At 36.7% G+C, this 15,853-nt stretch overlaps 1 protein-coding gene across 1 annotated transcript in view; it reads left to right on the forward strand.

Annotated features, from left to right (window-relative positions):
* atp2c1 (ATPase secretory pathway Ca2+ transporting 1) overlaps positions 1-15,853 on the forward strand; it is a 33,802-nt gene that overhangs the window by 2,114 nt on the left and 15,835 nt on the right. Inside the window, exons 2-12 of the mRNA XM_016292427.1 lie at positions 3,710-3,814; positions 7,337-7,453; positions 11,791-11,880; positions 11,972-12,007; positions 12,227-12,288; positions 13,374-13,482; positions 13,927-14,082; positions 14,710-14,778; positions 14,876-14,951; positions 15,104-15,170; positions 15,287-15,411. Of these exons, the coding sequence (XP_016147913.1) occupies positions 3,710-3,814; positions 7,337-7,453; positions 11,791-11,880; positions 11,972-12,007; positions 12,227-12,288; positions 13,374-13,482; positions 13,927-14,082; positions 14,710-14,778; positions 14,876-14,951; positions 15,104-15,170; positions 15,287-15,411 (1,012 nt within the window). The remainder of the gene's footprint in view (positions 1-3,709; positions 3,815-7,336; positions 7,454-11,790; positions 11,881-11,971; positions 12,008-12,226; positions 12,289-13,373; positions 13,483-13,926; positions 14,083-14,709; positions 14,779-14,875; positions 14,952-15,103; positions 15,171-15,286; positions 15,412-15,853) is intronic.

Below are 15,853 nucleotides of genomic sequence, written 5' to 3' on the forward strand. Positions count from 1 at the left end.
GATTTCCCACCACTGAGCAGCCAGAGCTTGGATGTTTGGTCCCTTGTTTACCTTGGTTTTGGAGAAAAAAGATTTTCTTTCTCTGTGGGAAGCTCTGTTCTTGTTTCAACAACACTCTTCTCAGAACAGACTTTCAAAGTCAACAATACTGCTTTTTGTTTTTGTTGAACTGTATGATCTCTGAGCCTGGACGTATTCCATTGTAAATAATACTCTTTCATTTGTTCTTATCCTGAATTCAACTCCCACTTTGTAAGCATTAAATTAAGGTATTATTCCTTTTAATATGGTCACTAACACCCCAAACAGACCCCTTTTTTCGGGATATGTGTTTTATTCTCATTAGTTGTGCCTACTAAGGCATTATCACTGTTGTTTTTAATTATTAGTAGAGCTGTGTTGATAGTAGCATTTTTCTCAAAATATCACATCAATGCTTAAAGGTATAGCTCACTCAAAAATGAAAACCTTCGTTTCATTCCAGTTTTTAAGTGACTGTGCAAATTGTTGAATCAATGTTTTGAATTGGTTCATTTAAATTGTTCAAAATAACTAATTTGAATGAAGTAGGTTCTCAGGAATTATTTGACACTTAAATTTGTGATTGTTTAGGAATGGTTTTAAAGTATCTGCAAACCTACGCATATGTACATGTCGGAGCTCATTGTCTTTCAAACATATTTTATTAGTTTGTCATATTTCTACTCTTCTAGAATTAATTTTATTCTCTTGAAACTTGGTAAAACATTTATTTAATTAATTTTATTATTAGGATGTTTTTAATTGAAGTTTGGTTTTCGTCATGAAAATAGCCAAAGAAGCTGGCATGACATTAAAAAATCCCAAAGAAACAAACTATCTGCATTTGTGCTCTCATACTTTTTGTTACATAAGATAAAGTGCAGAATGTGTCTATGGTATATGGCATACAGTGTTGGTTAATGTGTTAAAATGTTTTATTTATTGCTAGTGTTGCAAATATTGTAAATAATCTGTTCAGTTTGTACTTGGCAAGAGAGAAACAAATTCTTTGTCCGTTTCTCTCGCTTTCATATACATGTACAAATTTTTTTTAAATGTACTGAGGAACAATGCGGACTGCCATTCAACAACACAAGGGAGAAAGGTGGAGGCATTTTGACTTGACTATCAAAGTTCAAACATTTCCATAGACAAAGATGAAAGCCAGGTGTGACCATTCAAATAATTGTTGTGCGCATTTGTGTTCTGGTTTGTTTAGGAGCGTTGCGTAATGTTCAGCTTGTCAGATGGAGGACGGCGAATGAGGATTGTTAAGGGCATGGCAGAGATTTTTATCATTGTTTTTAGTGAACTGCATTTTTCCTCCTCCTTTTTGTGTACTTCGTTTTTCTTAACAAATTCTTTTCATACCACATACATAAGCTCCTACTCTAGAACTGTTAAAAAGGCAAAGAGAGGTTAATGGGGGAGAATGCGGTTTCAACTCCGTGGAGGCTCTGCTAGAGTGAACATGACCTTGTGCCTCTCAGTGGACTGCAGACGATCAGTCTCGGTCATCTAATGGAGAGCGCTGAGAGAGCAGTTTGTTCTGTATCTGCATGGCCTTGAACCTGCGCTTGGCCCAATTCTGTCAGCAGGAGAACCAGGCAGAGTTTGTAATTGAGACCCAGATAGGGGGGCCCGGGAGACATGAAAACAATTAAAGCTTGATTTTCTTTCTTTCTTTTCGATTCATGTTGCTGACTGAGTAAGATGATAAATGGCTTATCTTGCTTTTGATATCACACTTGTTAGTAACCGATTAAGAGTTTTACTATTAACAACATGATGTATTTGTAGAGAAAACTGTCAATCAAGTAGCACATCTTAGTGATAATAGATTCACGTCACATTCCTGACACTGGTTAGAGGACAATGTAAGGTTGAGCTATTATTAGATCTCTGAAATGTTTAGGGTTGTTTCAACCCTGTGTTATTTTCTTTATTTGCGGAGCACAAAATGAGCTCTTTGGTCGAATGTCAGAGATTTCCATAAAAGAAAGTGGCAAAATGTACCAGAAAGTTAGTCCATACTGCTTGTGCATGTGTATTTTTAGTCGTCTGAAACCATACAATTGCTTTGTGTGAGGAACTAAGTTTAGGGCATTAATTTAATATGATTCTTTGTGAAGTTCACTCAAATTCTTGAATCGATTTTGCTTGACGTTCCTCATAAGGCTGCGGTTCTCACGGTTGGTTGTGCATCTTTTTCTTCCACACTTTTTCCCTCCACTCAACTTTCTGTTAACATGCTTGGATACAGCACTCTGTGAACAGCCAGCTTCTTTGGCAATGAATGTTTGTGGCTTACCCTCCTTTTGAAGGGTGTCAATGATTGTCTTCTGGACAACTGTCAGATCAGCAGTCTTCCCCATGATTGTGTAGCCTAGTGAACCAAACTGAGAGACCATTTTGAAGGCTCAGGAAACCTTTGCAGGTGTTTTGAGTTGATTAGCTGATTGGCATGTCACCATATTCTAATTTGTTGAGATAGTGAATTGGTGGGTTTTTGTTAAATTTGAGCCAAACTAATCACAATTAAAAGAACCAAAGACTTAAACTACTTCAGTCTGTGTGCACTGAATTTATTTAATACACGAGTTTCACAATTTGAGTTGAATTACTGAAATAAATGAACTTTTCCACGACATTCTAATTTGAGATGCACCTGTATATTTGTATATATTTGAATATTTAAAGGTATTCATAAAAACATTTTATTGACCCCCACACATTTGAACTGTACATTGAATGATATCTGTCTTTTGACTTGAGTCAGCAAGTCAACCACCCAGAACACTTCAGCAACCTGTGCTGAGACGTTTTGCATAGACAAGTATCTCCCACATTTTCTTAAGAAAATTTGAAAATGTAGTGTACTATATAATGAAGCCTGTATGTTTTTTTTTCTTTCTTTATATATTTGTTTGTGAGTTTGATTGGCAGATGATGTTGAAAAATCATGGAAGGATTTATTGCTAGCCGGCTAGATCAATATCCAGCAAAGCAAATGGGATAGGATGTTGCATGGATGTTTATCTAGTGCTCTTTGTGAAGCTTAACCTGATGTTCATGACCATCTAGAGACCATCTAATGTCATTCTGTTCCCTAATGCTTTCCAATCCATCTGCTGGGCTCCATCATCACTGGACGATCTTCCTCCAGTCAGACTGAGGCACAGCTGTGGATTGCTCTAATGCGTCTTTTGTAGCTGATAGTCTGTGCAAATTGAGAAAGTGTCAGATGATTTTACAGGAGCTACTTCTGTCCTATGACTGGTTGGTCTGGTCAAAATGGTACATGTGCTTTGCCTAGATTTGTTTATTGTTTTCATGTGCAGCATTGAATGGGTCAATGTCTCTGAGCCTGTAATTGTTTTGTACATTCAATTCAATTCAAGTTTATTTGTATAGCTAAACAAGAGAGTGTGTCTGAACCCCAAACGTTATCAGGAAGGCTATTCCATAGTTTGGGAGCCAAATATGAAAAGCTCTACCTCCTTTAGTGGACTTGCAATGTTTTTTTTGTTTTTTTTTAGTAATCTTGGATTTGAATTACCCCCAACCTTGTAACCTTTTTAGATCACATGGGTTATTAGTTTTAGCCAGGATGCTAACATCCTCCTCTGTTGATGTTTTGTTGTAATCTGTTTAAAATAAATTAATTTTTGTTCTTTTCTTTTTTCAGCTTGCCGAGTGTCAACCCCACTGTGAAAATGAGACCATGATTCCAGTACTGTCTTCAAAAAAAGCCAGTGAACTACCTGTGAACGAGGTTGCCTGTGCACTACAGGTAGGCTATATTCATGTCACATAGACATAGACATGTCCTGGTATTATTCGGTAATGCGATATATCACGATAATGAACAGGCACGATATTGTTATCGTGAGCACCTCAAAATACCATGAATAATTATTCATTACAAATTATTCCCATTTTTTGAAAGCATTTTAAGAATACTTTTCCTATCAACTGGTCTTTACATTAAGGCTTTATAGTTAAAGGTACAATATGTAATTTTCACACTGGAGGGTGAGTATTCAAAATAAACCGAGACAAAGGCGTAGTTTGATGACGTGACTTAGTGTGGAATCATGGGAGTTGTCGTTTTCATCCCCACAGCCGATGCAATCTGACGGGACTCGGGCAGAAATCATGTTCATGGATGAGCTAATGATTTATTAACGTAGTAGAATGAAGCAGGGTGAGGCTGAAAGCTGTCGAAGTGAAACAAGGCCACTGAACCAGCTCGACACATGGCTCGAAAGCAGCGGAGCTTTTATTATGCCACAGTCGACCGCTTCCGCTCCTTCCGGTCGTGGGGTTTTGACGTCATTGGCAGGCGACACAATGACACTATGGACACGGTCTGTGTCACAAGTTAAAATTGCTTATTTCTCTGGATTTAAACATTCTTCGAAACATTTGGGATAATGACACAAGTCAGCAAAATATATAACACTGTTCTAGTGGTTTTTGGATATTTTAATAAAAAAAAATCTTACATATTGTGCCTTTAATTCATTAACAAACTGCCAATAAAAAATTATTCTAACATTCATTAATCTTAATTTCAGTATTTAATAACATGTTGTTAAAATCAAAAGTAGCAACTGTTATTTAATGAACTTGAGCTAACATGATCTAACAGTTGTATTTTTGAACAACGATTAATATCTTCTGTAGCAAATGTAGCTATTGCTCATTGTGAATGTTAATGCATTAAAGGGTTAGTTCACCCAAAAATGAAAATTAGCCCACAAATTACTCGCCCTCAAGTCATCCTAGGTGTATATGACTTTCTTCTTTCAGACGAATCCAGTCGGAGTTATATTAAAAATTGTCTTTGATCTTTCAAGCTGTTTAATGCCACTCAGCGGGTGTTGCATGCATTAGTCCAAAATAAGTTAAATAAAAAGCACCCATCCATAAAAAAAGTGTCTCACACGGCTCCGGGGGGTGAACAAAGGTCTCCAGTAGCGAATCCATGGGTTTTTGTAAAGAAAAATATCCAAATTCAAAACGTAATAATCACTTTAATGTAGCTTGCACCAACAGTCCTACACGGAAGCAGCTCCGGGCGGATGACGTATGAGTTCAGCATTGCGCATGCGCCGGTGAGTCTCGTGAAAACCAACGTTTTTTAACAGGAGCAAAGGAAGCAAAGTTTCCTTACTTTAGCAAAGGAAAACCAGTCTCCTCTTGGCTTATATCGAAATAAAATACAGTGCCGACTCGCAACACACGCAAGCTAGATAATTCCGCACACAGCTGCAATTCCAGGTTTTCAAACCGAGATGGCGACAAAGGCAAAATTTACAAACTGCAGCTTTAAATATTTAATTGATTGGCAACCCTAATAGCTACACAAGATATTAACAAAAACTCTCTGCAATGATACATTTTATGTATTATTGTTTAATTATCAGAGCAAATGTAATTTTGCTGCATCATTGTTCAATTCTTTATTTTGACTTGTTGACATTTAAGGTTGTTGATCCAGTTTCTGTAATTGCACCGTTATAGAGTACAAAAAAGATTTGTTGATCATACTACAGTTGCGTATCTCTTCCATGCCACTATTGTTGGTTGCCTTGACTGTTTCTGTGCAACTGAATCAGTTATTTAAGGGAGTAGTTCCATACACAAGTGTTTTAGAGATTACAACCTGAAAGATAAGCATGTACATGTAGTAACCAATGTATAAACAGAATTATTAACTCAAGTTTAAAAGTTTAGCCATGACTTTTCATATATAACTTAATGGAAGCATGTGCATCATTATTGATCACAGTTTTAACCAGTAGAAGACTAAAAAAAGTTCAGCTGGTCTTTTTGGAGGGATTTGTTGGGATGAAAGAAATAAAGATAATTGCATCCTTTTATTTTACTTTACTTTTAATATACAATTTTATAATGTGAATAAAAATGCATTCTGTGGTTACAAATGTGAATAATGGCATATTACCATTGCATACTTACATTTTCATAATGATTTATATGAGAAATGTAAAAGGGATCACATTAAACCAAGACAGTCTTAACTTACATTTATAGTTTAATTAGTACAACTTAGTAAAATGCATCAGCAAATCTTTCTAGAACTTTCAAGTTCAAGAGTCCATTTTGGCATAAGTGGCATAAGAGATAGTCTGCCATTATTGCAAAATAACTCAGTCAGATCAGGATACCAGTGTAAAGTAGTCATTATACTAATACTACAGAATGCCACAACTGAGCAATCAGAATCAGGTATTCCATAATGCAACTTCTAGGAACAATATTGAGGGTTGACTTTAAATGTCAACATCCTTTGTTGTTCCTGGATCAGCAGTCCCATCAAGCATTATTGGCACCTGATTTAGTGCCCAGGGCAAGGCATAGGACTTTGATTGTTCAATATGAATTATGTTTCCTGGAGCAAAACAGGATGTTGATCCTGGATCACGTTCTGCTTATTCAAAGCACATTGTGTGTCTAGCCACAGCCTATCGAAACAACAGCAGAACAAGTCCAGTTGAATTTCCTTATGCAGTCAAACATTCACCAAATGCACAGACGGCATGCTTTGGCACTGAGGAATTCAAAGCTCATCCCTGCAGATACCACACAGTGTTCCCTTAATGAATCACCCCAGGAAAATTAGAGAGTGCTGGGATGCTCTTGCAATCTCAGCGTGGATGATAGAGCTTGTAGTGCCATGTCCATCACCACACTGACATGACCATCTGCTCCCAGAAGACCTTTATTCATCCACTGTCATCAACATTCAGCCACAGTCTCCGGGAAGCACTTTAACCATGAATAATACACCATGGGTAATAGTATTTTAATAGAAAATAAAACAATGTGTCTTTCATTTGTGTACCCACAGAAGCTGCCATGTTTTTGAGTGTAAACTGAACATGGTAAGCAAAGGAGACCTTTTGGCTTTCCAGTTTGTTGTAAAGCGATACAAAGCGGTCAGATTTGGTTGTACTCAGCACGATTCCTAATATTGCTCAGACAGCAGGTCTGTAGGTACAGTCATCAAGCTTTTTATGCTCTATCCAGTTCACGAGTTCACAGTGCTCTCTGGTCTCAAGGTCTTTCTTCGCGCAGGGAGCAGAAATGCATTGTCGGTGACAGTTATCTAACAGTAGGCGTACCAAAGCTCAAGTTCCAGGACACTGGCTTTATTAGTTGTTTCCATGGCTCCAGCGTTCTTATTTGTTAGTGGTTAATTTCAGTTGTCATGGTTACGCATCAGATGAGTGTTATTTTGGGAAAGCTGTTCTTTTTTGACAATTCTCTTCGTCTCTCCCTTTGTTAGGCTGACCTGCAGTTTGGTCTCACCCAGGAGGAGGTTACACGACGTCGTGCCTACCACGGATGGAACGAGTTTGACATTAGTGAAGATGAACCACTCTGGAAAAAATATATCTCTCAGGTAGGTTGGTTGGCAAAAAAATTTACAAAAGAAAAAAAAAAAAAAAAACTTTGATTCTTAACTTGCTAATTCCAGATTTTCAGGCAATAGCAATTTAAATGAAATTTTGAAATTTTTGGTACCACAGCAAAAAAAACTGCCTAACCCTAACACAATGAACACAGTCCATTAAATTAAATTATAAATATTATCAAATTAAAGAATTTATCAGCTCTAACACTGTGTACACTGGACACGAGCGACACGGCACGACAAAATACTATAGAACTCATTATAATAAGTGATGCTGTCTACACTGGATGCGGCGCGGCGTGACATGACACAACAATTCCCCGACAGTAAACTGCTGCCTCGTTCCGTTTATGACGTACTGACACAATGTTCAAACGATTTGCAAGGATTGCTTTGTTGTATCCAGTGTAGACACACCGGACACAAGTCAGTAATAAAATTATGAAAAAATTATTGATTAGAATCAATAAAATAAAAATAATTGAATGACCCAGTTCATCCAGTTCTGTCTTCCAATATAGCCATGACAGGTCGCTGTCCTCTGTGAAAAATTTCAGTCCACCTTGGTCAGGAGGCTTGTGCTGATTGGCTAAATATAGTAATATAACTGGAAGGATTTATATTTTTTCCCACATTCACCTAGGCCCTCTTCAGAGGTGGCACACTTTGTCGCCTTCATTCTTTGTGGGTCCCCGAGTGAGATGCATCCCCATTTCTCTAAAACTGCAAAGCTTGTGTAAAAGATTTCTAGCTGTAAGTCATAACAAGGGTAAATTTGTAGCACAAACATGTCATGTCACAACTCTCAGTGTGACTGGGTGGTTAATGCTGATAATTACTCTGTGAAAGAATGTCCTTTTCTTCTCATTACTGCTAATCTTTTTTCTCTGCAATTACAAAGGCTTCGGCATGTCTTTTTTAACACCTGTGATTACATTAATTTTCTCATGCAGCCACAGCTCAGTTGCCAGTTTCACCTTTGTCTTACCTCTGCTGTTCAGAGTAGAAAAGGCTCGTTTTCTGGGCGAGTAAAAAGCGTCCAAGTCTGTGAACACTATCACTGCGTTTCAGAGAGTCGCTTTAAAAGCAACAAGCTGTCATGCCTTTAATCTGTCACTTCATATTCTCTTTTTGCTTTGTGATGTGCCGACCTCCCTCTGTCTCTCTCTTTTTTGTTTTGTTCTCCCCCATTCTGTCTCGCTTTCAGGCACCCTCCCCGTTTAACACCCCATGCTTTACAGACCAGAGCATATGAGACTTTTTTTTTTTTGTCTGGCACGACAACCAGCGCCGCTTTAAAATAATCTCCCCTACTTTTTTCTTTTATTCAAATTCTCAAAGGTATTTTTATCACAGTGCAACCAGCCCTAAGCACAAAGCCATGCCATAAATCCGGATGTGTCACAGTAGACATGAGAGAAAGTCAAAGCACTTTTAGCAGACAGCAAAGTCAAACCCTGTTTTTTTGCCTTCCTATGCTCTATGTAACCTGTCTGTAACTGTGCATTCGTGGTTTGGTTTTCAAAAGGCTGCCGTATTGCACGCTCAAAGGAAATGATCGGCTGTTAATTGCCGGTTATGCAAACGCAGCGATCCGTGGCTGTCAGATCCTGCCGTAGATTAAAGCTCTGCATTCTCTGTATGTGGCCAATCAAAGAAAGTTAACCCACACTCCCATCTTTTAATCTTCACTTTCTAGCGCTTATCCAGTGTGTCATTAGCAATTTCTGGTGCCATTGGTTATCAGGTAATCTTGAGGACTTTGAAATAAGCCAAATTACATGTGTGACTAAATTTCCTGTCTATACAGTGTCACTCCACCGCAAGCATTCCATTTAGTGTTAAACTGAACATTTTGAATTTAAGTTTGAGTCGACTATGAAACAATTTTTTGTAGATTGGGCTGCAATATAACAAAGAGTGAAAAATTTAAGGGGGTCTGAATACTTTCCGTACCCACTGTATTTCTAGACCCTGTCTATCATTGATGTTTTTTGCATGACACATGCCTCTCACAGGGCTTGGTGATGTAGCTAAAAAAAATATATTTTTAATACTAATATTTTTCAGCCTTATGATGATATACAGATTTTCAAAATGTGAAATGTATTTGCAATAAATTGTGTAAAAATCTGACATAATAAAGGTTCCACACTGGTACACATTTATTTATATAATATACATGCTTTATATACATGTTACTATATACATACATTTAAATTACATTTAATAATTTAACAGACGCTTTTATCCAAAACAACTTGCAATTGAGGACAATAGAAGCAATCAAAGAAACAAAAGAGCAACAATATGAAAGTGCTGTGACAATGCCTGGATAGTCTAACAGAGTACACGTAGCAAGGTTTTTTTTTTTTTTAATAAATAAAAAGTAGATAGAATAGAATAGAGCTAGTGTTAGAGAGTCAAGTTTTTTTAATAAAGAAAAGTATATAGAAAAAAAATAGAATAGAGAGTGCTAGTTTTAGAGGGTCAAGTTTTGTTTTTTGTTTTTTTAAATAATAAAGTATAAACATAGTAATGTTTACCCTCATAAGGTGAATTCCAGAAGTCTGAGACCACTGTTGCAAATCTGAGACTCAAAATCTAGTTTAAAGAGATTTAACATTTAAATGAGCAAAAAATAAGGATTGTAACTTTTTACTTTTTTTAAAAGACTAAAGACCCGTTCACACCAAGCACGATAACTATAAAGATAATGATAAAGATATAGTTCTAAAAATCGTTCTCAATTTTAAAGAAAAGCAGAGTCCACACCACAGCTATAACGATAAAGGCACAGAGAAACGATATAGTTGGAATCATTTTCAGAACAATTTTTTCCAGCTGATGAATGATACAAACATTGACAGCCAATCAGAACCCATCCTGCTATAACAAGCTCGAGAATTTAAAGCAGCAAACGAGCGTGCACTGAGAATAAACAGACGATATTGTCCGCTGGTGTGGATGCTAATATCGTTATCTTTATAGTTATCGTTCTTGGTGTGAACCAACTTAATTGTTTCTTTTTTTGTGTGTGGCAACACAAACAAATTGTTAAATCTTTGTTGGAACTGATTCACAGAAATGTTTAAGCTAAGTGATTTGCTGCAACAAATAGAAAATGGCATTTTTGCTAGTAAACTGAACTATTTTTGACTGTATAGCAAAATTTAGCTGGCCATGTTGTGTATGAAATTTCATTTGTTCAGTATTAACAACTACTTAGTCCCAAAGCATAGAAGACCAATATTGTAAATCGGTTTGGGCTTTGGTTTCTTGCCGTGTGTGTCTGCAAGTGATCAACCGATATTGATTTCTTTATAACTGATAACAATTATTTGCATGTTTATGTGCCCAATAACCGATATGCAGAACCGATATTTATTTACTGTTATAAAGTAAATAAATGACTGAGTAAAAAACATGCTTCCCTTTTGTTTTTCCTCTTTTCAGTCTTTTTTTTTTTTTTTTTTGAAAATTACCAGTCTTTCATGTTAAATTTTATCATGTTACAACAATAAAAAAAAATTGTATGTATAAAAAGCATCAACAGCAAAAACACTAATATTAACAATAAGCAAAATAAATGTAGAATTTCTAATGTTTTCAAATGGAGAAAATAAATAAAGGACAGGAGTCATATCAACTTCATTTTAAACTACAGTTTATAAGCTGTTACAGAGTCAAAAATAGTTAACTGGATAATGTTAATTCACTGAATAATATTCTCTGGAATATTGGAATATAACAAACAAAACATCGTATTTTATTGCATTTCTCAACTGGAATGTTATCAGAATTATTAAAAATGTTTTTGTCCTTCTAGATTATGAAATGCCTGCTGGCAGCGCAGTTTATCTATGTAGTTACACAGAGCTATACTCAAACTGCGATCACTCACTGCATCTAATTTGTGCATAAATGGCTGTTATGTTAAATAAAGTTTACTAACTACAGCAAATCAAGTACCTGCCCCATGCCGTTGTTGCTGTCTCCTCTCCCCTCAGACGCGCTGTAATGGCGATCCTGTGCGCAATTCTCAAAACACCCACAAGATGGCGGTGTTTATCAGTGAATCCGATATTACAAAACCGATATCCGATTATGGTAAAATGCTTAAATATCGGGAAAAATATCAGTAAATCGATATATCGGTCGATCTCTAGTCTGTGGTATCTGAAAAAGCAAACTACATGACACAGAGGTCAATAATTGTTGCCGTCATGTATAGCTAACATTGATTTGTGGGACACAATGAATTCTGAGAAGTATTGCATCCCTATGCAGTCTCTGAATTATTCTCTCTCTCTTTTGGTCTCCAGTTTAAAGACCCACTCATCCTGTTGCTGCTGGCATCCGCTGTCATCAGTGTGTTGATGCGTCAGTTTGATGATGCTGTCAGTATCACCGTGGTAAGTTCCTGCTCACTCCCCTTGTCAGACATTTGATTTCCTTGAAGTACTGGATTGGTCCATTAACACTCGTGTATCATTCTTTTTGCAGGCCATTATTATTGTTGTTACAGTTGCCTTTGTACAGGTAAATCCAACATACATTGATGAAATGACCTCATGTGACGTTATTTGATGTGACATCAGTCATGTAAAGCGATAGACCTTAGAATCAATGCTAATGTCCAAATATTTTGGGGAACTTGAAGGTTTTTGGGAAAACTTGAAGTCTCATAGATTAATGAGGTGTAGTGAGAGTGTAAGTGCGGAGGACATTTACTGTCAGCTCTGTTGTTCTTCACTTTAGGAATACCGCTCAGAAAAATCCCTGGAGGAGCTGGGGAAACTTGTGCCTCCAGAATGCCATTGGTGAGCATTATTGACAAAACTTGAAAGCAAGTTTTCTTTCTACAGCTCTGAAAGCTTTAATAGATTTCTATGTCAAAAACAAATGGCTCTTAAAATTGGATCTGGCTTAACAAATAAATTACACAAACTCAATCCTACCTTTGGAAAAATGCATATACTACTATTAAAATTGTGTGGTCAGTAAGTTTTTTTGGAATGTTTTTAAAGTAAGTCTCTTATGCTCAACAAAGTTGTATTTATTTGCTTAAAAATACAAATTTTTCAACAGTTGTGTATGTTCCAATAAATTTATTTTTGATGCTGGTTAATACACACATACATTAGTGACACATACATTTTTACCATCACATGACGATCCCAGCATATGTGCCTCATGCCAGTGTCGCTGTCCGTAAAACACATTTTATTGGACTGTGATATTTATAATCCTCTGAGAAAAGGGTTTTATTCCACTGAAATGAATAAAACCGTGATTCAAAAAATGAATCTTAAACCTCATATAGGTTTTTAGTTATATTATCTATAATTATATCTTGCCTTAAATAGATGAGGAAGCCTTTCTTTCTTTTTCTTTCTTTCCTTCCTTCCTTCCTTCCTTAACTACATTATTGATAAAAGATGTCAGGACAGTGAGTGTGAGGTCTTGACGTCTTAGGTGTATTTTCCAGAGCATTACACCCACCAAATGCATAAAAGGCAGCCTTTCAGACAACATATGGAGAGAGTGAGAATGGGAGGTGTAATTTCCACTTCAAACACACAAAGTCTGGTATTTGCACTTCAAAACCGGGCCATGCCACAGCCTTGAGCCCTGTTCCCAAACACCTGTAGAACACCCTCAGCATGCACCACCATGTGTTATCCTGCTTTTTTCTGTCACTTCCTAATCGGACACAAGTTTCCCACAACAAGCATTTTTTTATTGACAAGACTATTGGAGGTACATTAACAAAACTGTCTGACCTCTGTCTAGCCCGCAGGGCACGGATCTCAAGGTCTGTCCGCACGACTTCACTGGTCTAATTTCAAACTGTTCAACAAGCAGTATCACTGTTTCCCTCTTTCCAACTCTCCCTATGCTCTAGTGTTCGAGATGGACGTCTGGAGCACCTTCTGGCACGAGAGCTTGTGCCTGGGGACACAGTCTGTCTGTCAGTTGGAGAGAGAGTCCCAGCAGACCTGCGCCTGTTTGAGGTGTGAATGGATATAGACTCATAGTAACATCGCTCCTTTTTGCTTTCTCCTCTTCTGTGCACATAGTGACTGCATTTATATGCACATCAATATTCTTGATCATTTGATCATATTTTGATTATGTAAGCATCATGTAAAACCATTACCTTACTAATGCCATAAGCAAACACTTAATTCAGAATATTCAATGTAACTGAATGTCCAAACAAAAGTATTTTTGGGTGTTATTAGAAGGCTCCAGAGTTGAACTTAAGTAAAAAATTATGTACTTGTAAACTGCTACTATTACACTGTCGCAGTCAAAAACATCCTAGTACTATATGTGCTTAAAGATTTACCAGATTGCACAATCGAATGGCAGTTAGTGGTAGAAATGTTTGTGCCTGAAATAGCTGCAACATTCTGATGGCCTGTTAGTGAAGCTGACCCTTCACTGCCCTGCAGGCGATGGATCTGTCAGTTGATGAGTCCAGTTTAACAGGAGAGACCACCCCCTGCACTAAGACCTCTACCCCTCAGCCGGCTGCCACCAATGGCGATATCACGTCTCGCAGTAATATTGCCTTCATGGGTACACTTGTGCGCTGTGGGAAGGCCAAGGTACAGTTACATCTCATACTTCACTAGTCCTGCACCCCAATCTACCTAGTTCAAATTGCCTTCGTTCATAAAATTTTACATATTCCTCACTGCTTGCTTGTTTGTTTTATGTTTTACTTTAGTATAACTGGATTTTGAAAGCATTTTAGATAAATGTTTAAATAAGGTAACATTTCACCGGTTCCCTGTGGGAAGGCCAAGGTACTATTACATGTTTGTAATTGCAATTTGATGAATTAGACCACAAGATACCACCAAAAATAACGTTAATAAATAAATAAAACTAAATGTTTGTGCATAGTTATTAGTGAGTTTTGATTTGTGTGAAATGTGCTGAAGTTTAACGTCAAGTCACAGTTTGTTTTTCTGATGTCCAAGCACAGAGATATTTAATTCATTTGTTGTTTTATTTTACATTTAGTGGGAAATAATTGAATATTGATACATTATTTATTTTATTATATTAAAATAGTATTTATTTAGTGATTTAATTAATTTATTAATTCTCCCATAATTAGAAAATGTGAAAAGTGATTCGAGATTCTGATTCAGACATTTCTATTTTTTCTTTGGATAAGACAAATTATATTTGCACACATTTTTAATAATTTTGCTTTTAAATTGTAGGGCATTGTCGTAGGCACTGGAGAAAACTCTGAATTTGGTGAAGTTTTTAAGATGATGCAAGCAGAGGAGGTAATCAAGCATAAACCAAAGGGATTGACATTATAAAAAATAATAAAAAAACATCTTTGCTTCACATTTAATTTTTTTCTATTTGTTATTTAAACAGGCTCCTAAAACCCCATTACAGAAAAGCATGGATTTGCTGGGAAAACAGCTCTCCCTTTATTCTTTCGGGATAATCGGTAGACATCTTAAGATTGTTCAATTAACATTCATTGCACTTTCATGAGTTTAGTGATGCATACCATCTCATTAAAAATGCAAACCCTAATTTCTGTTCTGTCATATCCTGTATTCGTTTTCTGTGACGGCACTAATATATTTCCAATTTCAGGGGTGATCATGATGGTCGGATGGCTTCAGGGGAAGTACATTCTAGACATGTTCACCATAGGTGTCAGGTATGTCTTTAATCAGTGAGTCCAGCACAGAGACAGATGTTACCGTGAGGCATGTGACTTGACATGTAGTGCAGGTTTTGGCTTTTTAAGTTTTGCATCATTGCTCTTCTCTTCAGCCTGGCTGTGGCAGCTATCCCAGAAGGCCTCCCCATTGTAGTGACAGTGACTTTGGCACTGGGAGTGATGAGGATGGTGAAGAAACGGGCGATCGTTAAGAAACTGCCTATAGTGGAGACACTGAGTATGTTCTACATTTGTTCTACATTTCTACATGACCCAGACTTTGCATTGAACATCATGTAGTACCCAATGTAGTACAAAAAGTGTTTATTTTGCAAAAAGTAAACAAAAGTGTCTTTTAAGTCACTGAAATTTATTTATATTACATTGTACTGCATTGGTGTGCATTAGTCTCTTGTGTTCTAATGGTTTAAAAGTACACTGTAGTGGCCAAAAAACACGTTTATTCATCCAAGTTTGAGGGCATGGCACGCAATCTGCGTCTGGCTAATTTGGCTACAATGAGTAGTGACAAATATTTTTTTGCTAAATGACTTTCCTTCTAAAAGCTATTAAACATTTTTATTTTTCTATGCTAATGCTAGAGTGATTGCATTAAATGTTGCATGCGCTGCAAAAAATTAATATCTTCCCCAGTATTTTTTTGTTTTCCAATTAAAAAA

The sequence above is a fragment of the Sinocyclocheilus grahami genome, unplaced genomic scaffold (assembly GCF_001515645.1).
Source record: "Sinocyclocheilus grahami isolate Dianchi unplaced genomic scaffold, SAMN03320097.WGS_v1.1 scaffold285.1, whole genome shotgun sequence".
NCBI lineage: Eukaryota > Metazoa > Chordata > Actinopteri > Cypriniformes > Cyprinidae > Sinocyclocheilus > Sinocyclocheilus grahami.